The sequence below is a fragment of the Mus caroli genome, unplaced genomic scaffold, assembly GCF_978045245.1.
Source record: "Mus caroli unplaced genomic scaffold, Mus_caroli_1 scaffold_15, whole genome shotgun sequence".
Taxonomy (NCBI): Eukaryota; Metazoa; Chordata; class Mammalia; order Rodentia; family Muridae; genus Mus; species Mus caroli.
Window position 1 is genome coordinate 45,571,202 of NW_028227270.1, and position 27,609 is coordinate 45,598,810.

Sequence of the window (27,609 nt, forward strand, 5' to 3'; positions counted from 1 at the left end):
AGTGATACCAGAGTTGTAGCGTCAGAGGAATCTTGGCTTCAGTGGTTGGCTGTCTCTGTGCTTTGGATCCATTACCCAGTCTTTCCAGTTGACATTTCAGGAAAACTCCACAAGAAAGTTAATCAACATATTCTGCCACAGGGCCTCAATACTAACATGTTCTAGTTTACAGTGATACACGTCAAAATTATTCACTTGTTTTTGGATGCTGAAGACAAACATCTTTATTAAAGATACTACCAAAATTTTGGCAAACATTTCAAAACAGATTTGTAAACATAATGCTTCCCTTTTCAACTGGCAGCACTTTGAGACAACGATACAAGACAACCTGAATCAACTTTAGTTCAAAATCTTTATATTTTGACCACATAACTTATGTTCCCACATGATAAGACAAGTGATAGTTTAAATCAACGTTAACAGATAAACTCCATGAAATGAAAGTTTGTGCTATTTGATGAGTCACAGTATGTTATGGTTAAATATATCTACTCTTTTTTATATTCCTGGGATCCAGGATGAAAAAAAATTTAAATATACATCTGATGTAGGTAATAGCTTCTTTGCATATCTTTCTTCAAAAAATACTTTATAGCAGTATATAAATAGGATACCTACACATTTATTTTTGTCATTTTGCCCCAAAACTATAAGATCTGTTTCATTTTCATAACATATCATTTTTTGCCCAACATTAATAAAGCTGACAAACTGTTGAAATGGAAATGCTTTTGTCTTCCACAATAGAAGTAGCAATTTGACAGAAACAAACAAAAACCAAGCAAACACACACCAACAAGCTACTGCAACACTCGTCAGCTCTTTAACCTGAGTGTCCGGCCTACTGAGAGTAGCAGCTTTTTTTAACCTTCACGCAGCTCACATCCACAGCAGCTCTGCAGACATACAAGCAGAACACACAGGTTCTGATGCTGGTAGGCCACAGTGTGCTTCCCGGGCTGGGGCTGTTATCACTGGGAAGCAGTGTAGCTACTGGTTAACCACATGATGTACACAACTAGCAAACACCTTAAGGCAGCCATTGCAATGGGGGTTTGACTTTTAGGGCAGATTTAACACTCTAGAGCCAGATAGCCCGTATGTTTGTATGTATGTATGTATGTATGTAAGTATGTATATGTGCATGTATGTGTACAGAAAACTATACACATTCATGTTCTATTTTTCAACCCTCCAAAAACAATGTTTTGATTTTTTGTACTTTGTGCAAATATCTAAATATTCTACCATTTAAGGCAAAGAGTTTGCATTAAGAAAGGTCAGAAAATAGGCTTTTGTTTATCCAAAAGCTTTTCACCTTGCACATTACTGTTTTGCCTTGTTTTAAACACACGTAATTCTTTGTATCTGTATGGACTTTGCATCCCCGATATCTTTAAAAAAAAATCATCTCTAATGACAAAGACAAGTTATCAAGGAAAATGGATTTGAAGTATAGACACTGGATCCCCAATCTCTTAAAAATTGCTTCTATTAACAAACAAGTTGGGGGTTGGGAGTGGGCAGTTGGGGAGAGGACCAGAAAAAAAGCAGCTTCAAAATTCAGGGCAGCAAAGTAAAATGGAGAGGAAAAAAAGTAACTCAAGTTTACTAATACTGAAACTTCCAACAAGCAAAGTTTCATCTTTTAGAATCTAGAGCAACTCATCTGGAATTTTAAATAAATAAGCTTTAGTTTATTCACATCTTCTGGTCCAAGCAGAGCTCTAGTGCCATGACTCTGCTTGCTGTTGGTCAAATTCACCTATTAGTCTTTTGATGTGAGCCAGCTTGTTATGAAGATATTCACATCTGTATTTTTCTTCATGGTAATTGGGACTGGACTGTAGACAAAGAAAATAGTGAGGCATTAGGTCACAGAATTTACCCTGCTTCTCACTGTAGGCCAGAAAGGCAAAGGGGTGGGACTCACCTGCTTGATCTTCTGATATTCCTGTAAGACTTCTTCATGAACATTCTGTAAAATTATAAATTACAATTAAGAAGAGTATGGTACTACATTTAACAAGAAGAGTTAGTACTATATCTAACAAGCACCTGGAAGGTGTAGGAAATACTGATGAGATATAACTTGAGACATTTGTCCCAATTTGGCAATTTGGCAGCAGCTAGCAAAACAGCAAATGCAAACTTGACTCAGCAATTCTACATATTCTGTAGGTCTGTCATCCCAGACAGACAGACAGCTAGCAGCTCTGTCCAGCAAGACAATCTACATTACAAGAATGCCTTGTAGGCCCTACAAAAGGACAGTAAAAAGAGAGTTAAGTGATTTTTAAGTTGATGAAAAAATTTCTACAAAGCATTGTATTAGTGAAAAAAAAGTACAAAATAATATGGACAGATTGGTAATACCCTTAAAAGCGAGACATAATATTACATTTTAATAATTCAATAACTTTTACTATTAAGCCCTTCTAAATTTAATGAACTAGGAACCTAGCAAACAGAATAATGGTTGAAATTACTAGAATGTATGGATCACGGGGCCCCCAATGGAGGAGCTAGAGAAAGTACCCAAGGAGCTAAAGGGATCTGCAACCCTATAGGTGGAACAACATTATGAACTAACCAGTACCCGGAGCTCTTGACTCTAGCTGCATATGTATCAAAAGATGGCCTAGTCGGCCATCACTGGAAAGAGAGGCCCATTGGACTTGCAAACTTTATATGCCCCAGTACAGGGGAACGCCAGGGCCAAAAAAGTGAGAGTGGGTGGGTAGGGGAGTGTGTGTGTGGGGGGAGGGTATGGGAGACTTTTGGGATAGCATTGGAAATGTAAATGAGGAAAATACCTAATAAAAACTATTAAAAAAAAAAGAAATTACTAGAATGTAACACAATGGTGTCTCTTACAATTGCAGCCCAGTAAAAAGTTCTTAGTTCTGTTTTGTATGTTTCACGGCACATTATATATTATAGCAGAACACATTTCCCCCACTGCTTATGTTTTCCCCAGTATTTAAGAACTATTTCAAGCACCTTTGTTTCCTAAAGCATCAGATAGCCTAGTGTATTAGCAGTTTGCACTAAAGGCTGTTAGGATGGCACTAGGGAAGCTGAGGAAATCAAACTCAGTTCATTCGGGAACGCGTCCTTCATTTTACCTGGTACTCTTTTGAACCGGGAGAAAGGCGTTTTCGTTGTGCATCCAGTTTAATAAATCTCCTGGCTACAGTCTCCATCCTTGCATGCAAAGCTCTGTATTCATCATACTCAGCATTGAAGTCATCCTTGTAATTCTGGCGTTGCTCATAAGAGACAATAGCAATATATTTTCTAATATGAAAAGAGAGGAAAAGAGGATAAATGAGAGAAAGAAAGAATAAGTCTGGTGGCACGAGGCTGGGATTTAAGCTAAATAGTTAAAGAGACTGCCTTCTTGCATATACCTACAGTAACTGCATGTCACTCTGCCTCTGGTTTGTTGCCAGGCCACTCTTTCACAGGACCTTCCAGGTGAAATGACCTTCTAGACAGAAGGCCTTAAGTGTGTCCATGGAGAATGTGAGATTCAATGGTAATGGAATTCAAAAGGAACCACATAAAAAGAAAAGAATGTGTATACAGACTTGTTCCAGAGCCTTTCTCTATTCCAGACAATTTACTAGCACACAGTGGAAGAGACCAAGCCATCTGTTACAAGGAATATGGAGAAAGAAGTGCTTGCCGGGTTATATGTCTGGGGGAATGCCACAGTCACTGAAGACTGAAGTCAAAGCTGTCCCAAGACCCACTGCTTTGTGAGAGGTGTCCTTTAGATCTGTGACAAGCAGATCTCTTCAACAAGGGCCTTCTGGTTTGGTCTCTGTTCCTTCCTGATACTTCTAATTAGGACAAATTAAAAAAAAAAAAATGACCTAGAGTAAGGCCCTCCACCAAAAAGTTTCTCTAGATTATATCCTTCCCCCACTTTTGGATAAGGAAAGATTTATTTTTACATGTGTATATGTAAGTACTTGCATGTATTTGTGTGTGTGCGCACATGTACATGTGCTGTCTTTTCCATATGCCAGGTAACTCAGCTGTGAGTAAATCAGTTAAAAGGTCATTTTAATAGTAAGACAAGCAGTATCATTAGTTCACAGTCAGCTTTCCTTTTTGTTTTGTTTTCCTGCCATTGAAGATCTATTTTCTTGATTATTTTGGGTTAGAACTGACATCAGGCAGCTGGGGGGAGCTGTAGAATGCATTCTAAGGTGCAAACTTGGGCACACTTGATCCTTACGGTGCCAACATCTTGGAACTTGGGCCTCTCCAGATGGCTTTATATAATCAGACCAGTTTTATCTAAGTTGCTTTACCACAAATGCCTTGCTGGGAAAGTGGGGAAGTGGGAAAAGTGACTAGTGTGCAAAAAAAAATAGCTGTACTGGTTGGTAGTATTCTCATTTCTGCTGAGTTCCACAGTGTAGAGGTTGGGTTTTCTAGTGTGACTGAGACAGTAGCACTGTGCTGATTTAAGTTACCCAGCTGGTCTCAGCTGCAAAAGTACCCCTGCCAGCCACAGGGAGCAGTCCTCTTCAGACATGCTATCTTACTGCACATCAGAGGGAGCCCCGAGGGTGACTGAGGTTACTGGGAATAAGTGTATATAAGTTATTGTCAGTTTGTTTAATTTTTTTTCTTCTTTTTCTTTCTTTCTTTCTTTCTTTTTTTTTTTTTTCTTATTGTGCGACCCACTTCAGTGCCAGCAGCCTACAGACAGAGGCTAGGCAATGGTTCGGGGCCACGGGTTGCTCTAGCATGGGACACTATGAATGTTTAAAATTTTTTAAGACAGTTCATTATCAAATGAATAAAACCAATATACATATTTTTTTTGAAAAAAAAAAAAGTAAAGACTAAGGCAATCTTGAACCTCTGGTTTAATTCATTGTGTAATATATTTATCACACTTTCTAAGACTCTGACATTTGGTATTTTATTTAATAACTTTGTTAAGGAAAAATACAACTAGGCCAACAATTGTGTTGCAGTTTGATACTGGTATTTTAAGAAAAAACTATTTTTAACAAATTTTTAGGAGTTTGCAGTTGGTTTTTAATGAGGTAACAGAATAAAGACACACAAAAATGAGATAACTCCCAACCACAAGTAACAGAAATACTTTAGTATACAAAAATTTTTGTGGTTAAATGAGAATTATTCAAAGACTCAACATGGAGTCGCCTTTCGGTTTTCTTATGAGGTAAGTTAAGTTTTAAGTTTTGGAAATGTTCTTCTTAGTTTTAGAAAATAGCTGTACTGGTTGGTATAAAGTTTTTAGTTTGGGCAAAACATGTCGCTTTTATTTAAGTAAATTAAATATATAACGAAAGCCTTAGGAACATGACAAGTACACACGGTTCACTGAGGCAGAGGATCAACATTTCTTAGTGATCTATGCAGTGGTCATTTCCTGCTGTAAGACTCCACTAACACATTCGGATTAACTTAAAACACTTCTTAAATATAGTTAGCCAGTTAGGTTGGCAAACATGGCAGGCAATACCTGTGAATCCATGGAGAAATCTTAGGATGTACAATTTTATACATAACACTGTTAATGAAAGGATGTAAAACTTATCACAGGAGAATGCAGGTGGTATCCTGATTGTACGCTCCTGGGCTCAACTTTCACATATCTAAGGAGAGTAAGGTGAGTGGAGGGTGAGACTCCTAGCACTGGAGTCTGTGGAGGCTGCTCACACTACCTGGTGTGAGCTGAGAGGGGCAATGGCATCACCCTGCTTTCTCATTCTCCAGCAGCTATAGCTGTCACACTGGGGTTAAGTAGTACTGTGCAGCTTAGTAAATCTAAAATGTTCTCTCCTCTGCAACAATCAAAGGATACAAGGATAGCCTAACTTGGCCCACTATGGGACGGCACTAACAGAAAAAGAAAACCAAAAGGTTCAGAGAGCTCAGGTTATAACTTCATGCTCTAGGTTCTAGCTACAGCGTGCAGATCTGTTTCATTTTGAAAGCCTTCTGCTATCAGAGCTTTTAGCTTTTCCATGCTCCACTTTTCCAGGCACTTGCAACTTTACTATTTTCTTCTTACAGAAGCCTTTTATTGTATGAAAAAGCTAGAATTATAAGCCCAAGTTATAATTTCTGTGATAAGCAGTTACAAAAATCTTCCCAGCTCAGCATTTAGCAACTTGTTGTCACAAGAAAAACTCATACCTGGTACTAAAGGGAAATGAGGCAACTTTACTATTCTTTCCTCTTAGAATTAATTTGAGAAAAAGACCTTTATTTCCATAAAAAACGAGCCTATGCCTGCTCTGCATTGTTCAGTGAAGAGGTTCAAGCCCTGTGAGCACTCTGGGCTCCTCTAGGGGCTGTGCTTTGATGGACAGTCAGCTTTGAAGACTCATATGTTCACCCTGGCCCTGGAACAAAGGACAAACTTCTCTATACTTAAAAGCCAGTGAGCACTGCCCTGCACAGGGGAGGCACAAGCTGCTCCTAAAGACAGTGCATCTGGGACAGCAGGCTCAATGGCAGCCTTTCAATTGCAGAGGTGGCTCTAGGACTCTATTTCTGGAATTACTTACTTTTTTTGATTTGCAAATTATGGGAAAAGAATTTTCGAACTTTCTAAAGTTAAACAGTTCTCTCCATTGGAAGACAGAAAACTTACATCAAATAATCTGGGAGTTCAAGTGCTGAAGAAGGCTCCATGGAGGCTGTGCACCCTTCTTTAACTCCTATGAAGGGGGAAAAAAATCAGAGCGTTCATCAACCGGTATGGTTATCAAACGGCTCTAACTTTAAAATATATTAGAAACATCTGGAACACTTTTCCTCAAATTCTTTTCTTCTACCTCAATAAGCAACAGCAAGCAAGGACTACAATGGAGCAAAAACAAAGGAGGCCTGCGCCCAGGGCCAGCAGGGCTGACACCAGGCATTTAAAGCACCCAGCTACTGCAGAGTCTGCACAATAAAGGAATTCCATCTTAACCCAAGGTCAATCTTCTATTCTTTCATCAGCACTTGTAGCATCTGCCTGGCAATTCAAAGACTGTAGTGGCAGATGCAGCCAGACAAAGGGGAGATACAAATTTTAAATCAGCATCTACTTTTCCTGGGTTTCAAACAAGTCAAAAAAAAAAAAAAAAAAAAAAGAAAAAGAAAGAGAAAAAAAGAAACAAAAAAGTCAGGGAGCAGGCTGTTTGGGTGGCACCGTTTTTGCTGTAACACTTTTAGCCAGGTAGTGGTATTGAGTAGGAAGTTTCTTCATTGGTTCACAAGACATTAATGAAAGTGGATGCATACTTCTCTAACCTGTGGCTCTCACAGCACTTGACAGATGATTTAAGGGTAAACAATAAAAATTCTGTAGCCACATTGTTAAAGTTCTCAGTATCATATCATATCCCTGGAACACACAGTTTCCAGGGACTATGTTTAGACAATTTATTAAGTTTTTTTTTTTTTTTAAATTCAAGGCACCCTTAATAATTCTAACTCTAATCTGCTGGCAAAACATATGTTCACTACAAAGAAAATGTGAATATCTGACAATTTATAAGTCTTTTAAAAGGTAAAATACACTAAATAAATTACATAGAGCCAGTGGGCTTATTGTTCATCTATATTAATTTGACTTGGCTGTGGCCACAAGAGTGTTCAAGGAAGAACATCAAGTATAGAATCCTTGGTCTGTGTCCTAGATGCCAGACCAGTTCTACCAGATATAGAAGATGCAGGTTTGGATCTGCCCTCCACTTGTGAAGATCACACTTGGTACCTATCACTAAAAAAACAAAACAAAACAAAACAAAACACAGGTTTACCCAAGTCTCTACCCCAGAGAACCCACACAAGTTTCTATGGGAGGTCTCGCCACAGAACCCCATCTTCTTGAGTCACCCCGTGATGGTGGAAGTGTAGAAAGCAGAGGTAACAGGAACCTGGCTTATTAACTCTACACATGAAATTTTACTTTATGGAGTATCCTGACTTGACATAGTTAAGTCCAAAGAGTAGAATAGGTGGGGAAAATAACTTATACTTTGACCATTCTTTAGTGTTATGCTGATTTACAGGCTATGCATTGCTGTGCAATACATCCAACCCAGGCCAACTGTTATCTTACTATAACTCCTCTTCTGCAAATGACAGTGTCTTCCCGATGGCAGAAACGGTCAGCTAAACCTCAGGATGTCAGGTGTTCAGTGTAAGGAGCAAGATCTGACCAACAAATGATGTCAGTTTATTAACAAAATTGTCCTTATCTCTACCAGGATAATAATAGCCAGGAAATTACTTTGATTGCAAATGACCAAAGAATTTTTACAAAGAATTTGACAGTCTTAATTACAGCCGGGATGCCTCTTGCATCTCAGAAAGGAGGGAACAAATATTTCTATTGCTTATTGTATATCTGTTTAAATCAATAAAAAAAAATGTACCTGTTATAGGGATGCTGCACAGTATGACAGAGAAGGAAAAAAACAACAAAGGAGGAGGAGTCTTTGGAGAATGGCAAGCTCATCTTAAAATGACAGTATAAATATGCATATAAGTCATGTTTAATACTTAGCTAAAGAAAGACTAAAGTGATAGCTACAAGGTGAAAGAAAAAATGTGCTATAAAAGCACAATATTAAGGTTGGTCATTTGCTTAAAAATCTTTATTCTAAACAGCATCATCTACAACTCATAATCGCAGGTTCCTCCGGTTCATTTAACACAGAAAGCAGGCTTTTTTTCTCTTTTCCCATTTAAACAAATGTAAAATACCTTCATTGGGATTTGGACTGGCATTACTCAGCTTGGCAGTTTCTTCTCTCTGAAGGTCTTCCTCCTTCTCCTCCATGATCTCAATGTCATGTTTCTTTATTTGGTCCTTTTCCTTGTGTTTTTTAGACTTCTTTTTGGACTTTTTGTGAGACACTGGATGCTCTTCTTCCATGGGCTTTGGACACTTTAGCAGAGCTGAGCTAGGGGGTAATGTTTCCAGACAAGTCCTTGAGGTATATTTTTCTTGCTGGTCCTCAAAGATGCTACCATTTTGACTAAAACTGTCAACAGGTAGGTCTTGAGTCCCCAGGCCTTCTGGAGTGCTAGGGGAATTGGAGTTGGAATTTACAGTCTGAGGAGGATTGGAGACAGGCAGGTGGGTTGAAGGCAGCGGCGAGAGGGTGGGGATGGCAGCAGCTGCAGGGGCTGGAAGGAGGCCTGCACAAGATTTTTCACTGGTGGGATTCAAATGGCCATTTAATGTCGGTGGGACTCTGTTTGTTAGGTGAGATATTCGAGCTTTTTTGTTCATTAAAGGATCAATGAAATCTGAATCCAAAGGTCGTTTCTGGCAGTTGGGGGAGGAAAGAACAAGATTTGACAGCTGAGCAGCTTACTCATCATACCAGACTCTAAGCTCAGTCAAAATGAAACCTCAACCAACAACACACACACACACACACACACACACACACACACACACACACACACTTCTAAGAATGCCAAATCAAATGTAAATCTAATTTTAGTTCCTCTGTCAAAAGCTGAATAGAGGAAAAGTGCCAGAGTGTTTTTAGATCTTGCAGGCTACCTAAACCCCAGAGGCTGTTCTGATTTATGTACATTAGACCAGTCAAGGCGAATCTTCTCAAACCAATAAACTAAACCACAAACTAAAGGTTCTTCAGGTATCAGAGAGCTTTTTCCCAAGTGTGATCTTCTCCTTAGTTAAGTAGAAATAAGCACACTCTAGACTGGCTGCAGCTGGCCTAGTTTAGCAGGTCAAAGTAGAAAGAAGTCTTCACCATCTAACTTTGTGAGCACTAGGAAGGCTAACTGACTAAAAATGCTCCAGTTGTGAATATGTTTGTGGTCACTTACCAGTTTAACCATCACATTGTGAACTAGCCCATCCTTTAGACTCAGCTAATGATAATTGCTGAAATGCCATTTTAGTTTTTCACTGTACATATATGTTCACATATGTTGTAAACTAAGTTTTCATAACTGGCTCATTTAAAATGAGGTAGATATACTTTAAAAACCTTGATATAGTATCACAATAACATTATAAGTTAAAAAGGAAAATGAGTAGTTGAAAAGTATAAACATACAAGCTATAGTTACATATTTTGTATTTGGACTTAAAAGAATATAATAGTTAACCCATTAGTTCATTATGTTTTGCTTTAGTGCCCAGTGTGGACTTCGATCAGTGTAGGAGCAGCATCATAGTTGAAGACATTAAGACAAAGTCTCCAAAGATGGACCTGCTCCTTTTCTCCCACCGCCTTCCTCACACTTGGTTTCTAACACGTTGACTCGTAGCTAGTCTCTTGCTTGTGTTCTCCACACATCTGTCTGCTTTCCCTTAGTTCTTCAGAGTAGGGTACACAGAGAGGAGGTACTGTGTTAATAATACTAGGGTGGGCAGAGAGGTCTCTGCCAGGATTGGCCCAAAGCAGCCAGGACACAAAAACTGAGATGTCCCACTGAGATGATTCTAAGGCAGGTGATCTGTGCAGTTTTGCTCCCTCACAATCTGAAAGCGAGTGCACTGAGCTGCATGGCAGGCTGTGGTTTCATAGCTTCCTGGCATACCTGAGGAGATGAGGCAGCGTCTTTGCTGGAACACATGGGAGACTCTGACCGGCTGGTGCTAGCGTTCTGAGATGGATTTAGTTTTCTGTAAAGCAAATACATTGTCTAAGTAATAAAGAGGACTCTGAAATACACGTAACACAAAGCTATCCCTGCTTCTCGTTTCCACCTCAACAGTTAAACAACACTTATTTGCGCCATTTTTAAAGACAAAATGGAAACTTACCTAGAGAGCACCAAATCCAATGTCTGTCTGTCTGTCTCACTGTAACCTGGCCAGTCTCGCTGGAGCTCCTTAAATACATAATCCTTTAAAGTATAGGAGAGGTCCTTAGGATTCAGATTGGCCACCTAGAATAGAGAATGAAGAAAGCATGAGCATTTTTGTTTGCTATATAAAACTGGCTACACAAAGTATTTTTTTCTTTCTTTTCTTTTATTGGGTATTTTCTTTATTTACATTTCAAATGTTATCCCCTTTCCCAGTTTCCCCTCTGGAAACCCCCTATCCCATTCCCTCTCTCCCTGCTTCTATGAGGGTGCTCCCCCACCCACCCATCCACCCACCCACTTATGCCCGCCTCCCCGCCCTGGCATTCCTCTACACTGGGGCATCAAGCCTTCACAGGACCAAGGTCCTCTTCTTCCACTAATGCCAGACAAGGCCATCCTCTGCTACATGTGTGCATAAAGCTTTTGTATGGTTCTCCTGGCAATATACCCAAAGGATCCTCCATTCTACCTCAGAGACACCGTGTCTTTACTCTTAACCTACTCATTGTAGCAAGGAAATGAAGATAGCCTAGCTATTCATCTTCTTTAAAGAATGGATAGCTAAATGTGGTGCAGACATACACATGTGCGCATAGTAGGATTTTACGTGTACATAGTAGAATTTTACTCAGTTGTTAAGAAAATGAAATTTGTAGGAAAATAGATGGAACTGGAAAATATTAAGTGAAGGACTCTAGTCTCAGAAGACAAAAATCCTCATGTTGTTTCATATATGTTTACCTTAACATTTGATTTTTACAGGTATATAATTTTATAAGCTAATACATGCCACAACACCCATAGGAAGGACAGCTTTGTGGAGTCACTTCTTTCCTGCTACCTTTGTATGGGTTCTGAGGTCCAACTCAAATCACCAGGCTTGCAGAGCAAGACCTTTCACCTACTTAGCCATGTCCAGTGATGCTGAGTCACAGTGAAAAATGCCTAGTCACTTCTATTTAAACAGAAAACAAACAAGATCCTAATGGCAAGTTACAAGCTCTCAGCAAGCAGCAGAAAGCATCTGTACAATTACTATTAATTTTGATTTTCTTGTCCTTTATTTCTTTTTTGATAAGCAAGTTTATTCCTTGTATCTGCCAGCTTTCCTGAAGAACTATTTATTCAAGATCCTTGAAATTCCCTCAAAGCAATAAAACTAAAGGTTCCTTATGTATCTGTTAGAGGGCTTTTCCCCGAGTGTACTATTTTCCTACCCCTTAACTACAATTCCTAGAATGTCCAGATCAATAACCTACTTACTACACAAATCTATGGGATTATGATAAACCAAAAGTACTTAAAATTATTTTTTGACAGTTTCATACTTTATATAATAGATTTTAGGTGAATTTTAGTCAGTTTACTCCTGTATTCTCCTTTCTCAGCCCATTCGGTAAGTCTCCCTCCTACACACTAAAAATACTTAAGGCTAAAAAAAGGTATGTCCACCCATAAACCTGGGAATTGTCTTTTCAGTAATGTGACTTCTTTTAGTAATGTGACACACTAAGAAGCACTTTTTAAAAGTGCTATCAGATTTAATAGTATGTGTCACATATGAGGACTAATCTAGTATTAACGTAGCCATAAGGCAGCCTTTCAACTTTGTAAATGAATGAATATAGGATGCAATTGGACTTATTTTTGAAGTATAATATACAGAACAATAGTTTTCTTTTTCTATTCTATCTGACAGTTTACAGACTAACTCCACATCCCCACCAGTCTCCTCATGCCTGTGGGAATAGTCTCCTGGCCACTACACTCCCTCAGGGCCTTTTATTCTTAAGCCTCCTATGCTCCCTTGCCTTTATATAGGGATGTGCTCAATAACCGCCTCCTGCCCTATTTTGTTTGTTGTTCTACTTCCTAAATGACACTCAGCTGTAAGATTTACAATGCTCAATTTACAGGCTAATCCCTAAATGGCTCTAGCCCTAAATGTTTTCTGAACACTTATGTGTGATTATCTACTGACATCTATTAGATATGTCTAAGCAACATTTTCAAATAGAATCTTTGTAGAACTCCTGCCCTCCACAGCTCTTACACCACCCCTTTTCTGCAATTCTCTAATCAGTAGCTCAATATCTACTGAATTGATCTACACAAAACCAACTCATAAACATAGCCCTCACTCCTTCCCTCTTCATCTCTGTTAGCAAGTCTTTTCTCAAAATGTATCTTAAACCTATGAAACCAACTCCAGCATACCAAGTCACCTTGATTTCTGCAGCAGACTCATTTAAGTGGTCTTTCTCTTCTGTCCTCAACTGGCCCCCAAGCCATTTTTGCCATAAAAATGAATGGTCTTATTGAGAGTATAGATCAAATTACAGCCATGTCTTCTGCTTTTTCATTTCAGGTAATCACCAAGAAAGAGGTTCCCTAAACTCATTTATGAGTAGATCTCTTGCCCAGCCCCTCTCAACTCCCCATCATTCCTGAGTTTATCTTGTAGATATACTTTAGAAAGTCAGGGATTACGTACGATGTTCTCTGGGATAGTTCAGGAACAGTCATCCCTTGTGTCTTAAGGGAATGAACTCGATGACCCCATAGTCCTCTATATAAAATTATCTAGACTTATAGTCTGTTTCCATATACTAAAAATAACCTCAAGATTACGTACAATAACCAATAAAATATAAATACTTATATACAAAGTTGTGATATGGCATTGTTTGGGGAATGGCAAGAAATAAAGTCTATATATGTTTAGTACAGATGCAATTAAAAACCTGTGATCTTCAATTAGTTGAATTCATAGGTGTAGAGCCCCTTGATATATGTGCATTTAACTCAAAGGTCCAAAGGGTCAGACTAAGGAGATTTTTCAGGTTCATCGAGCTATGGTTTTGATTATTTTTTATGAAGAATTTTCAAGAAAAGTCATTCTAAGGACAAGGGAAGCTATATATTTGTATACCAACTTAGTAGTAAACAGTTTAAAACCATATGTCCTTGTATATTATTATTATTTTAATTAATAACATTCACAGAGTTCTCAAAGAAAACTACAATATAAGTAGCAAATCAACAAAAATATGCATTTGCACAGGCAAAACAGTACTGATCATTTTAGCCAGCTCTTTGCTAACTAATTGGTGATAAAATAACCAATATTTTGATAATCAGCTTCTTCTGTTATTCTAGTCATTTTCAAGTCAGTTTTGGTTGCATTCATGAAACAAAAGTTGTATCAACTGTTAGGAATATTCAGGATAAGGAAATGTGTAGTAACTGTCCTTAGTCAAAGTTTTTTAAGATGTGAAGATCAAATGATATATGCATGAGATGCCTAGCCACACAGCCTGGCATACAGCACACTGGCATATACAGTACAAGCTTCCGAAGTGGTAGGTTGGTCAATAACTCGGCCTCTATATCTGTTTTCACTAGTGTAGAGGTTTCAGCTCACATTAAACATCCACATTACTCAGGGGCCTTCTACGGTATTGGTGCTCCATCCTTCTTTCAGTTACCCCACTGGTTGTGGGGGGTGGAATCTGGCACTGGAACTTCCTAAAATGAGCCTTAAGATATTAGAATGTACAGCCAGAATGAAACTATATTTAATGATTCTGCAAAACAACCCCATCAATAACTGTCATATCCAATTGTTCAGTGTCAAGTTTTTCCATTTTAAGATACAGCTATCTGTATTTACAACACCATATAACTACTTCCTGTATAGCAGTAGCTTCTAGGAGGCTACTCTCCATCACTGTGTCCTATTTATCTTCTATCTCAGAAGGTAACTCATCGACTTTCTGAAATGTACTTCCTATGTATTGTGTGCTATGCAGTCTGATTCTCTTCCCAATACGAGAGTGATCTGGCACTCGGTCACTCTCTCTTCCATCCTCGTTTTCCCTTTACCCCTTCTCTTCAGTTTAATAAGGGCTATATGACATGTTGATTAAATACAGATTTATAGTATTTTTTTGCCATGTGGTAGTGGAACATACGTTTAATGCCAGCACTCAGAAGGCAAAGGCAGGTGAATCTTTGAGTTTGAGACCAGTTTGATCTACAAAGTAAGTTTCAGGACAGCCAGGGCTACATGGAAAAATCCTGTCTCAAAAACAGAACAAAACAAACAATTTTTTTCACAAGGTACTTAATGGATTTAATAAAGATTGTCCCGAGTGACTGAGGGGCTAGCTAATCCCAACCTGCGGACAATGGTTTTACTCCTTCATCACCTTTAGTACTGTGCTCAGATGTAAGACAATAATGAATGAAATAGACTTAAAACTGTTGCTTCTTTAGTATCAGAGAAGATATATAATTTTTAAAAATGATGAAATTTTAGAATTTTGGAAATGTCATTATTTTTTAGAAAAAAATAACAGAGCAAATACATTTATGATAGATCTGAATGATAATTTACACTTACTACTTGAAGTAAATACAAAAAATATAGGAAATTACTATTTAATGTTTCTTTAATGAAAACCAACACCTACTTCACAGTGCACCTTGTGATTACAGGGTAACTGATCATATCTATCCTGAAATTCTCATATCCCTTAAAGCAAAACAACTGACTGGTCTTGTCACATACAATGGTCAAAAATTAAGAAGTAATAAGGGCTTCAAAGAATATGGAAGTCGCTGGAGAGATGACTCAGCGGTTAAGGGCACTGACTGCTCTTCCACAGGTCCTGAGTTCAAATCCCAGCAACCACATGGTGGCTACAGTGTACTCATATACATAAAATAAATAAATAAATCTTAAAAAAGAAAAAGAATATGGAAGTCATGATGGATTCTAAATGATTTACTAGGCCTTAATGCCAACTGATGATTAACAGAAGATGGCAGACTTTGCCTCTATGCACCAGTTAAACTTAGGTGATACGTGAGGTAGTGTAAAACTAAAGCAAGCAACAAAAAACTTCCCCAGTTCCCAGCGAAATTTTGGACAAAATTGGTTTTAGCCAAATGAGAAAAATGCTCACATTTCAACCAGTTTTTAAAGAAACTGTTAGATGACATGGTGGCACATAGATGACATAGTGGCATATAGATGACATAGTGGCACATAGATGACATAGTGGCACATAGCAACACTATCAGCACTCAGGAGGCTAAGGCAATAGGTTCACCAAGCCCCATCTTAAAAATAAAACAACCCAAGATGTTTTAATTTAATAATATTCAAAACTTATATTTCTACATGAAGATTGCCCATCTAGAAAGTAGTGACAATATTAACAAGAACAGGCAGAGGATTTGTTGTTTTTAAGAAAGGAGCCTACAGAGGCTATAACTTACTCTGTAGCTAAGGAGAATCCTGAACTTGTGGGGATTCTCATGCCTCCATCTCTGGAGTGCTATTGTAGGCATGTTCTGTTTATGAGGCACTAGGGATCAAACCCAGGGTTTTCAAGCACACTAGGGAAGTACTGTATCAGTTAATCTATGTCCACAGCCCCTCAACAAGTGCTCAAGTGAACCTCATCAGAAGGTACTCAGATATTCTCCGAGTTGTCCTCACCTGTTGCAGAATTGCTCCCAAGGAGTTCTTGTCTTTTTGATTGACACCATCTTTCTGCAGTCGAGCAAGCAGCTCAGGTTTCTTGTAGGCTTTTAGTGCCAGTAAATGGATGACCCTGTCCCTGTACGGCCTCTGAGAGATACTGGTGCCACTATGCATCTTTCGAATTGTATTTGCAGGGTTCATGGGCGTTGACCTTTTCCTCTCAGGCACTGTGTCCGAGATGGCTTGAGGAGCTTTACGAATTTGCACTCTTTTCCCTAAAGTCCAGTGGAAAAGACATGATTACAAATCTATGTGCTGTAATATAATGAGCATTGAAGCTTCCATAACCCAATTTATGTAACTTTTTTTCTAGAAAAAAAATAGGTCATTTTGTCTTTTTGTTTCAATTTTTACTCTTTAGAGTTTCTTTAGAAACATACAGAAGTATTCTAATGAAGTTGCCTACAATATGGAGTAGGAATTTTTAATAGGATCATTTCTTAAAATAAATATGATGTGCTTTTGGCATTTAGCTACACATGGACAATAATTAGTGATACAAACAAGAGAATAGAAAAATTTTCATTGGTGATTCTTTGATGAAAGGTAAAAATAATTTTAATGTTGTCCTGCATTACTTACAGTACTTAAATATACATGTACAGAGCAGATGTGAAGAGAAACAGGGACTCAATATTGTCTCACAATAACATGAAGAAATGCATGTTAGACTTCATAAGGAGACACACTTGCCTAAGCCAGGGCATTACTGTAATAATTCATAGATACAGACATCACAGGGAGTAGAACCAACATCTACCAGGCACACTCCAGATGGTTCTTCTTAGTAGGCAATAACACATTTTAGAAGTAAAATCAAACCAACTAAACACACGTACTCTCAGAAGACAAGTAGATCCGTCTTTATAAACTATATTGACAGGTCAGATAGAGAGACAGCAACACTTTCTGCCTGGGCAGAATACTAACAGATGGCAGCTGTCAACTTCTAGAAAACAGAAGTGACCTAGTGAACTCTCTATTCAAATCTATCTAGATAGAGTATCCTATTTGCCTCCAGTAACTGTTCCTTGGTAAAGGACAGAAAGCAGGATAAGATCCCTATATAATTTCCGAAGTAGAATCTTTTCACTTTTTTACTACACCTTATACTCAACTCCATTCCCTCTGGTTAAGTAAGGGGCGGGGGGAGGACTGGAAATGACACATCAAACAGTGACTGTAGTAGTACTAAGACTAAAAAAGTAGAAATGACCGATGAGTAAAAAAGTAAAAGCAAGTCTCATGAGCTATGTCCGAAGGTAAGCTTCAGGAACCCTGCTCATTAGCGTTTCTGTCCAGGCTGGGCCCAGATAGAACTTTGGTATCAGTCTACCTCATTCCTAGGAAACTGTCAGCTGATATACGTCACCAATTGGGACATAAGTGATGGCAAATATCAATTGAAATTACTGTAGAGTGAAGAAATATAACACTAAGGAATACTGTCTAGTGATAAGAGAACTAGTTAAATTTAATTATGTAAAGTTTAAAAGATAGACTGATAGCTGTTTTCTCCATATTTCATAATTTAGGGTATGCTAGATCAATATCAGATGGACTAATATTTATCATGCACTGATTATGGTGTGGTGGTGGAACGGCTCTGTATACTAAGGGCTTCATGTCAGTAATTTTTCAAGGTGAGTCTTATCTTTATTTCACAGTAGAGAAATCTGGGGTTTTCAGTGGGAGATGCTCAAAATAGTAAAATGCTTATTTTAGAATGGTGGGAAGGTCTGTGATCATGCCCAAATTTTACTTGTACGTCTTGGTGGAAAGGTTTTACGAATAAATGCCTAATGCTTTCCTGTTGTTTCATGTTGGTCTGTAAGCTCTGTGAGGGCAGGGCTATGGCTGCTTTCCACCAGCAGAATGAGTCAGTACTCATGACTGTGAGTGACAGCAAGCAGAAGGGCAGGAGTGAACACAGTCTGTACTTTCCCACACTGCCAGTCCAAGCAGGCGAGGACACATGAACATCACTAAATGCAAACCTTATGGTCTATCATTTCTCAGCTGTCACAGTATTAACATCACATTCTTTGATTGTTCAACAAAAATTTCTGGAGAAGAAATAAGGTCAGTGTCATGATAACTTAGGAAATACTCTAAATGCCACACTTTCCTCCTATTTGCCAGTTGCTGCAAGAAAGAACCTGCTTAACTTTTTTTTCCCAACAAAGCTGTCATTGAGGCAGGACTCAGGCCAGCTCCAGAAGAGCTGATCCAGCAGTCTTCTTCTATTTGGTCTGCTTCAGATCCTTGGTCTCAAAATGGGCCTCAGAGGTTGCTACGTTTTCTTGTCCCCTTGAGAAGCAGGCACAGGAAAATAAAGAGGCTCATTTAGCCCTGAAGAGGAAAGGGAGTGTGATATTTGATTTACAAATTGGATTCTGATGAGGGAGAAGGCTGAGTCTTAACTGAGGCCTAGTGGTGGGTTTTCTGGTACCTGCTCCCAATACACCAACGTCACTATTCCTTCAGATGGCTGGTAGTTGGGTGACTATCTCTTTCAAATGGTTGAATGAACTAAAAACCCAATAACACTGGCACTGATTTACATTTAAACATCATTTGCTTACTGTCCCTCTAAACCTTTTGTGCCTATTCAATCAGGAAGGAGACCCCAAGATTAATGAAAGAGATGCTACAGATGAAGAACACTTAGTGCCATAAACATTAATAGAATTGAGATGCTAAAGAAAAAGTAAAGTGGGAAGATGGTAAGTTCAAAGGAGTCAGAGCAGTTGTATTTTTATTTTTAATATTTGCCTCAGAAAGGCCCTGTGGGAAAAGTTAATTCTCTTCCCAAACCCAACTGCTAATCAATTCCCCAGGCTCCTTTATATACCGCGGCAGTACTTGGTACCAACAGGGTTGGCTAAACTGGGGTTATATCTGACGCACAGTTTATGAGTTCATCTCTAGTTCCTCCATTTAGTACTAGATGGCAAAGTTATTTATCCTTCAGCAGTGGCTGTGAGTCAACAATGTGAAAGGAAATGTTAATTTGGGCCATCAGAACGACAGGAGCAAGGAAACCATCCTTTATGGACACTATCAGCAGAGAAGCAAGGATGGCTTCAACTCTGTCTAAATAACTAATCTATGCAGTAGCTTCTGCTTGCACCATTTGGCACCTGTGGTACTTTTTCAAAGGTTTATTATACACACACACACACACACACACACACAGAATATCTATATCTATATATCTATATCTATATATCTATATATCTCAGGCACAACAATGCCAGAACAGATATTAGATGTTCTCTAGTTCAGATACTCTACATATGCTAACTTATCAAAAGTAAAGTTAGTGGGGAAATTGGGAAAAGAATCACCAATATCAGATCTGCTGGGTTATTTTGTACACCCATGTGAGTATCAATATATACAAAGATTTGTAATTCAACAAAATTCCAGAAGTTAGGTAGAAGCCAAGAGGTGGATTTGACCTATTAGGAAACAAAGTGGTGGGGATTAGTAACGTTTTCTTATGGAATATGTTCACTATAGACAGAAACATTCAGGACTAGAGTGGAAGAAGTAACTATCATGTTGTCCAAGTAAAAGCATTTTCCTGGTTCCTCTGCAAACAGGGTTTGCTTTTTGTTTCCCACAGGAGAGTTTCAGAAGCTTGCAGCCCAGGAAACTAGGCCAGATGACCCCTAGACTCCTAGCAGAGCAAACTTCATCCTTAAGCTTGGCTTGAGGCCTAGTTCAGCTGGCAGAGGCCCAGCCTGGCACTATGCCACACCACACCGCACCACACCACAGCAAGACCAGCATGACTCTTGTCTGCCTCCACCCAGGCTCATACCATTGAAAGGAACCTTGTTCTGCAAGTCTGCAGGTACCTAGGCTGTCATAGGTAAGCATTTGGTATTGTTTTACACGGTATACTCAAATTATGAGCTAAACTGGTAATTCCTGCTGTTTATGAATGAGAATAAAATTTGATCATGAGGACATGCTCATTATCATTAATTTTGAGCCCAACAATTTGATGTGTAAAATGTGTAAAATGGTTACAACCTATTTCACAGAGTAATCATGAGAGTCATATGAGGAACTACATACACAGTACTAACATACACCTTGTACATAATGAGCACCCAATAAGTACTGAGTAATATTAGCACTATAGGTTGATTCATTAACATTTTAAAGAGCTGAATAAGCCAGGCATTATAAAAAGTAAGAAAATACAATTTGAGCTGCCCAGCAGGAAAGGATCAAGTGGTAAAGAACAGACAATAGCAAACCTCAAGTGCAACATAGCCAGGGAGAGTAAAACTCAAAGTAAACAGCAGAAAATCCAATGGTCCCCTAGAGTTCATCTAGCTTTGACTAACAACACTATTTGGTTTTAAACTCTGAGGTGGGAAACTAGAAGCAGTCCAGGGATTTCACCACAAACATTTTAAAGGTTGCGATGCCGGCCATATTAAGGAACATTAAAAGGAGTTGGGGTTAAGTGATTTGGAGAAAAATGGCTGAGGAGGTTCATGGCAGGATTTCAGATCAGAGAAGAGCACTGTACAGTGAGAGTGAGTGGGTGGAGGACAGAGCTGGGAGGAAAAGAATGAAGAGGCACTTGAGGATGGCAGAGATAATGTGGGGCGCTGATGAGGCTGAGAGAGAATTTTGTTCAGATTCAATCTTTGATAAACATAGATTGGGTTACCCCTAAGATATATGGAAATGACAATCCCTATAAGAAAACTTGGGAACTCTAAAATACCTGGTACCATTAGAACGTGCATAGTCGGAGAGATTATGGATGTTGAAATGTTTGTTATATGAACTGAGTGTGGGGGCTCATGCAATCTTCTCTTTCACGATGCTGAGGCAGGTAGGAGGTTTGCAAATTGAAAACCAGCCTGTCTGACATTAGTAAATTTCAGGGTACCCTGGACTACAGGGTGAGATTCTTCAAAGCAAGTAAGCAACCCAGCCCACCCACCTTCTTAGCCAGTTATATAAGCTGTAAATAAATTGTACTTAGTCTCCACACTAACAAAACATATCACCAACACAGAGGACAATCAGTGGTAAAGTATAGGAGTCTTTACTGATTTTCAAGCTTTAGAATAAATCTAGGTAAGAGTTTGCAGCTAGTTATATTAGGGGGAAAATCATTTTGATGATTTGAGTATTTTCTACATTTAATCTAATATCATTGCTTATAAAATGATATTAGATTAAAGCAACACTTTTAAAAACAGTTGATAGATAATTTATACTTTATAGTTCAAATGTTAAGTGGCAAAAGATCTTATGGATTGAAAAATAATTTGAGATCGAGCCTGTTAATATGGTCAGCTAATTAAGTTATTTAATAAGGAGGAAGGAGAAAGGAGAAGGATAGAGGGCTGAGATTTGTTACTTCACTCCACAGGAAAGGGAAGAAAAAAAAGTCATTGTTGGTAACTAATCAGGGTGCTAGGTCCTATGGGTACAGATGCCTGGGGAAGCCACGAATTGTTGTTAAACCAAACTAAATGTATCTAAGCTGAGCTCCAAGTCCCAGGAGAGTTGGCTTTGTTCTAGAGACACTTGTTAAAGGCACCATGGAGCATGGCTACATCAGCAAAGCAAAACCAGAGCAGCCACACCAAAGCCAGGAAGGTGTCAGCTAAGGGATATGGGTCTGTAAGAAACTGTGCTTGGAAACATTTACATTTCCAAATTCATATCCACTCCTTATTTGGACTACAGTGCCTTGAGTTACAAAAGTGACCAGAGACTTGAATAGCTTCTGTTCTCTCTAGCATTCTGTTCTTGTTAATCACTGTGAACTGACTTATTAAAGGTTCAAGACACTGCTCATAAAAGAGACACTCATCTTGCTGATCTGGTCTAACTTCCCTTCCATCTGATGCACGTATCTGAGTGAGCTGATGATAAAGATGATGGGGGTGGGTCAGGGTCTTAATTAAATCATCATCCTGTTGCTTTACCATAAGCACATTTTATACTTTTATAATAAAAACTTATTATTGTATAATAATTCTCTGAAAACACAAGCAAAATATGTAATAATGAGGTTATCAGCTTGTTTGTTTAATAGATTTTGATATAAAAATAGCTTTATAAAAGTACAAAGAGGAACCACACTGTCTATCACTGAACTTATATCATCCAATGACAAAGAAAACACAAAAGATCCAACCTCATGTAGTATGACCAGACCTCAGTACTGCAAAATAATAATAAACAGCCAATGGAAGGTTCAAGAATTATAAAAGTCATAAAACTTTAAAATATGTTCTTTAATTTACCAGCAGCCTAAAGGGGGAAAATGACCTTTTTTGGACCATAAAATGGCCTGAAAATTAATTTCTGTGTTTTCATTCTTAGTATTACCAGTATTTACCTACAGTCATCTTGAGTTAGTCCAGTCAACCAGTGTGATGGAGAAATACATCTATACAAACCTACATATGGTCCACCGGGTTTGATAACTTTTGTGCTTCGATTACGGGATTCCTCCTCTGCCTGGGTCATTCTTTCTCGCGTCATCTGATAGGAATCATTTGTTGCACACACTGTAATTTTATCTTGTATAAATCCCAGGCAATTGAGCTGGGAGGCTCCAGAGCTGTCAGGCAAGATAGTGGCTTTGTTAGATATGACTTTCATTTTCACAAGAGAGGCAAACAAGAATATTACCCTACAAGCAGCAGCTAAAATAAGTTAACAATCCTCAAATAACTGATATTCTCTGGCAGGGTAATTGGACATGAGGTTGAAGACAGAACAAAAGTGTATGATGCAGGGCTTGGGGGCCATGCTATGGATTCTGAAGGGACCAAGAGAATGAAAACAGAGAAATAGCTCAGCTGTGTTGGAGAAAGATCAAGATAAATGGAGAATAGACTCGGAAGAAGGGGAATGCAAGGGTAAGCATGTGAGACCAGTTAGGGGTTTGAACAAGAGCACAGTAGTCAGAACACAGACAAGCAAGCTTACTCCTGAGATCTGGAGGAGGCAAAACTGATGGGGTTTGACCAGTGATTAGACATGGAAGAGAGGAAGAGGGAGAAAGGCAAAGTAAAGATCATATCCAGGTTACTAGGGATAGAGACCCATCTACTGCAGTAACAAAGGGCCAGGTGGCAGGATAGAGAGGGCAGCAGTTAACACAAACAGGAAGAAAGGATGGAGACGTATGTGGTGCAGCCAAGAATGCCTGGAAGTACTGTGTACTGTGGAAGCTATAAGGACAGTGCTTCACAAGCAGAGGTGGTGAGCAGTGTGGGAAAGAAGCCCAGAGCTGAGAGTTATAAGACACTCAGAAGTTAGCACTGGCTTTAGGGGCAAGGAAAGGCACTGCCCACTTAAGGTGTCACTTATAATGAAATGGGGGTACTGAAGCCAGACTTTGGGTGGAGAAGTGCATCAAAGGAGAGATGGTTTTGTATCTTGCTTGCTATATATTTTTTTTAAATAAGGGAGACTTGAGAATTTTTGAATACTGATAAACCAATCAGAGAGGACCAAGAGGGAGGTATAACTACCGGAGAAAGAACACACTTAATGAAGTGAAAGTCTGGCATCAGGGAGTCTGTTGCAGCATCACTATTTCTTACTAAGAGACACATACTCGGTAAGAAGGAGCAATGGTGATGTATAGATTTCACGTGCAAGTTAAGCTGTGCTTCTATCTGTGTAGGCTGTAGGCTCCGCTCCAGATTCCTTATTGTGCCTTTTAACTTAGTTGACACTGGGAAGAGTCCAGCACGTGTTACAGTTGCTTGCTTTGTTGCTCTCTGGCCTGGATCACTGTTCCCACAGGTGAGTAGGCATTACTATATGTCCCCAACTATTTATTTTCAGTGAGCTTGTGTATAAGTACATTTAAGGAATCTTTGGACAATTTGAGATTTCTGCCATTTTATATGCGAGAAGTTTTGAAGGTGGAGACAGATAGCAAAGGAGACCAGTTAACATTTGCTGAATATCCACTTTCTATTGTGAGCACAGGCTGTGCTGAGAAAGCTGGGTGGGGCCTTTGAAGACACGGCGCTATTATAAGTCAAGACTAGAAATGATGGATCCAGATTACAGGTAACTTACTTACCAGACTGATATCTAAAAGGCTTTGGTTTTGTTCTGAGATAGGGTCTCTCTACAAATCCTTGGCTGTCCTGGAAGTCACTGGGGTCAGCCTGTTCCTGCTTCTGAGTGATAGGATCAATGGTGTGTGCCACCATACCCAGTTGAGAACTAAACATTTTAGTGCTTTTGTTTGCTGGCGGAAAGAGACACTAATGGATTTGCCTGAATTTTCTCACCTTTTGTTTGTTTGTTTGTTTCTCTTTTCTTGCTGTATTGGACAGTTTTGTACATAACAATCTTTAAATTCTTTTCTTAAGTAAGTATAATACAAATAAATATACAGTGTATATAAGAATGAAACCATATTACCTATTTAAATATGTTTTACATTAAAATTTGTGGGTGTGTGCTTGCAGGTGGATGGGTGCTATGGTGTGTGTGTAAGTCAGAAACATACTTGGAGTCCGTTTCCTTCTCCAACTAGAAGGGCCCTGGAGATGAAACTCAAGGTTTTTTAAGGTTTACTGACACAACATTTTTAACCATTGAGCCAAATATGTATTACTTGTTACTATATAACATATGGTTATGAAGTGATATAAAAGAAAAATTTTAAGATTCCTCAGGGGACAGAGTTCAATTCAATTCCTTCGGTATATTCCAGGGTACTTTATAAAAGAATGTGGTATAGATGTAAACTGAAATTTAACACCCTGAAAACAAAAGTCTCTCAGGTGATGGCACATAATCAGCACTGGTACCTCTGCTGTATAAGGAGCATTGGGTGCAAGTTTTGAGGACTCGGTTCTCCTTTTGCCCAGCCACAAACTAACATAGTTAGTGGATAAGTCGCCTGTTAAAGAGAGACCCTTAGAGTTGGTTATTCTACAATCTATTCAGTGTTCCTCAGGGAACTTCCTGCAATGATAGAAATATCCTTTATCGGTGATGTCCACTGTGGTAAGCACATGTGGGTTTTGAGACTGTAAATCTTAGTGTGATTGAATATATAACCACATGTAGCCAGTAGATATGGAAATGAATGGAGCATAAAAGGCTATATAATCTGTAACATATACAGTTCATACCAGTGTTTTAGGGGAGATTATTTAAAAGCAACACCAATATATCCTCAGGGAGTTTAAGCTAGGTGGAAATAGTAACTTGGAACTTCCAGGAAAGTAGTTCCTGTTTCAGCTCTCCTTCCAACAGCAGTTCTTACAGACTCATGAGCCACTGACAGAGATGGGTGTTAGTACTTTGCCCCAGCGTCAAAGCCTTATACATGGGGAACTGGCTATTAAACTCCTACTCAAGGGCTTCCACTTCATCACAAACAACCCCACAAGCAAGCAAATGGCTCATTGATTCCTGAGTCAAAGTAGGTGAGGGAGTCATGGCACCTACGGAGGTATCTAGTCTTTTGCCTTTCTTTTATTTTGTCTTCAATTTTTTTCTTACATTTTTATTGCAATTAATGTCTAGTATCTAGCAGCCTGTGCAATAAAACTAAAAGAAGTCTTGCTAGGCGGTGGTGGCACATGCCTCTAATTATAGCACTTGGGAGTCAGGGGAGGCAGATCTCTGAGTTCAAAGCCAGTCAGGTCTATAGAATAAGTTCCGGGATGGCCAGGGCTACGCAGAGAAACCCTGTCTTGAAACCCCGCCTCCCCCCCCCCCCCCCAAAAAAAAAGACCTTCTAGAGCAGCAGGAGCAGAAGGACAGCATGCAGGATGCATATTTTCCACCTTACTTTTACACAATACCTTGAGTACTATATAAGACACCTTTTCTTAAATACAATGAATGCTGGAAAAAAATCTTCAAAATTGATTTTAAATTAAAAACTCATTTTGTAGTATTTTTGAATTCTGTAACTTTTCTGACTATATATACGCCAGTGACACACATATTTTCTAGTACATGATACGTGGCTAATATGTTTAAATAAATGAGCTGTGTAGTTAAATTCAATTAACATCAAACAACTAGTTACTACGCATTTCGGTAACTAAGAACAAGCAGTACTTAGTACATCTTAGGCAGTACTCACCTAGAGAGTGTTTGCTGGATGCAGTCAAAGCTGCCCTGAGGATTATCTCTTCCCACGTTTGACAAGTAGAAGTTAAAGTTGTGGACTTCATTGAAGGAATCATTTTTGGGAATTTTCATAAGCTGAAAGGTGGGAAAGAGAAAAATACTTCGGTGTTTATGCAGTTCTGCCTTGCTGGTTGTTCAAGTGATCCCTGTTATAACCTTTTATACATATGCATGTAAATGACCAAATAGTGTCAAGCAACATGGCAAACATACCTATAACTCCTCACAATTTGCTTCCTTTCCACCTATAAATGTGGGTAATCACTCCTGTTCATATGAACCCTGCTGAATAGCTTCTAGATAATATAATGGACATATATTCCACAGTCTAATCTTTTGCTATCCTAACATAAACACATTTCATATTTTAATTATTACTATTTTTGAATAGTACTTTTGAAAAATAACTAGTAATACAAGGCAAAAGTGTAGTTGGGACATATCTTGATGTTCCTGTCATGGGAATCATCCCTTATTCAGTGTCATATTTATGCAACAGGGTCAACAAGTCCCTCCCAAGCTAGGCCCTGGGCAACACTCTTACATGAGCAGACATGCTTTTCTATTTGTTTTTGAGACAGGGTCTCAGATAGCTAGGCTGGTCTTTAACTTATATAAGTTGATGCAGACCTTGAACTCCTAATCTTCCTGCTTCTATTGCCCAAGTGTTGGGATTACAGACATTTAGCTAGAGAGTTTTCTGAGGCCTTGCTCAAGTTCTTGTTTCCCTGCTAGGTGAGAATAGAATGCCTATCAGCATGGGTTTCTTTTGACACCAGGCTCTCAATCAGATAGCCTTCCTGTTTATTTATGGTAAGAGCTCAGAAACTGTGTCAAGGAATTAGAATCTTCTATCAATTGCTCCTCCTTTCTCAGAACCTAAAGCTTTTCTTATCTTTGATTTACAAGGCTGCCACTGTGTTAAGTGATGGTTAAGAATAAAGATATATAGGCATGTAAAACATGAACCAACGCCTTCTAGTCCCCAAACAACTGGATCTAGTAACATGGTAGATGAGGGAAAA

The 27,609-nt window shown here is 38.8% G+C and overlaps 1 protein-coding gene and 1 pseudogene across 1 annotated transcript in view; both read right to left on the reverse strand.

Moving 5' to 3' along the window:
- Nucleotides 1–209: 209 nt before the first annotated feature.
- Nucleotides 210–27,609, reverse strand: part of Ell2 (elongation factor for RNA polymerase II 2) — a 65,133-nt gene continuing 37,733 nt past the window's right edge. Inside the window, exons 3-12 of the mRNA XM_021180245.3 lie at nucleotides 26,538–26,659; nucleotides 22,861–23,024; nucleotides 16,367–16,626; nucleotides 10,811–10,935; nucleotides 10,585–10,669; nucleotides 8,764–9,331; nucleotides 6,656–6,722; nucleotides 3,132–3,303; nucleotides 1,937–1,981; nucleotides 210–1,847 (exon numbers count right to left, since the gene is read on the reverse strand). Of these exons, the coding sequence (XP_021035904.1) occupies nucleotides 1,731–1,847; nucleotides 1,937–1,981; nucleotides 3,132–3,303; nucleotides 6,656–6,722; nucleotides 8,764–9,331; nucleotides 10,585–10,669; nucleotides 10,811–10,935; nucleotides 16,367–16,626; nucleotides 22,861–23,024; nucleotides 26,538–26,659 (1,725 nt within the window). The 3' untranslated portion in view covers nucleotides 210–1,730. The remainder of the gene's footprint in view (nucleotides 1,848–1,936; nucleotides 1,982–3,131; nucleotides 3,304–6,655; nucleotides 6,723–8,763; nucleotides 9,332–10,584; nucleotides 10,670–10,810; nucleotides 10,936–16,366; nucleotides 16,627–22,860; nucleotides 23,025–26,537; nucleotides 26,660–27,609) is intronic.
- On the reverse strand, nucleotides 4,693–4,841 carry LOC115029117 (small nucleolar RNA SNORA42/SNORA80 family; annotated as a pseudogene).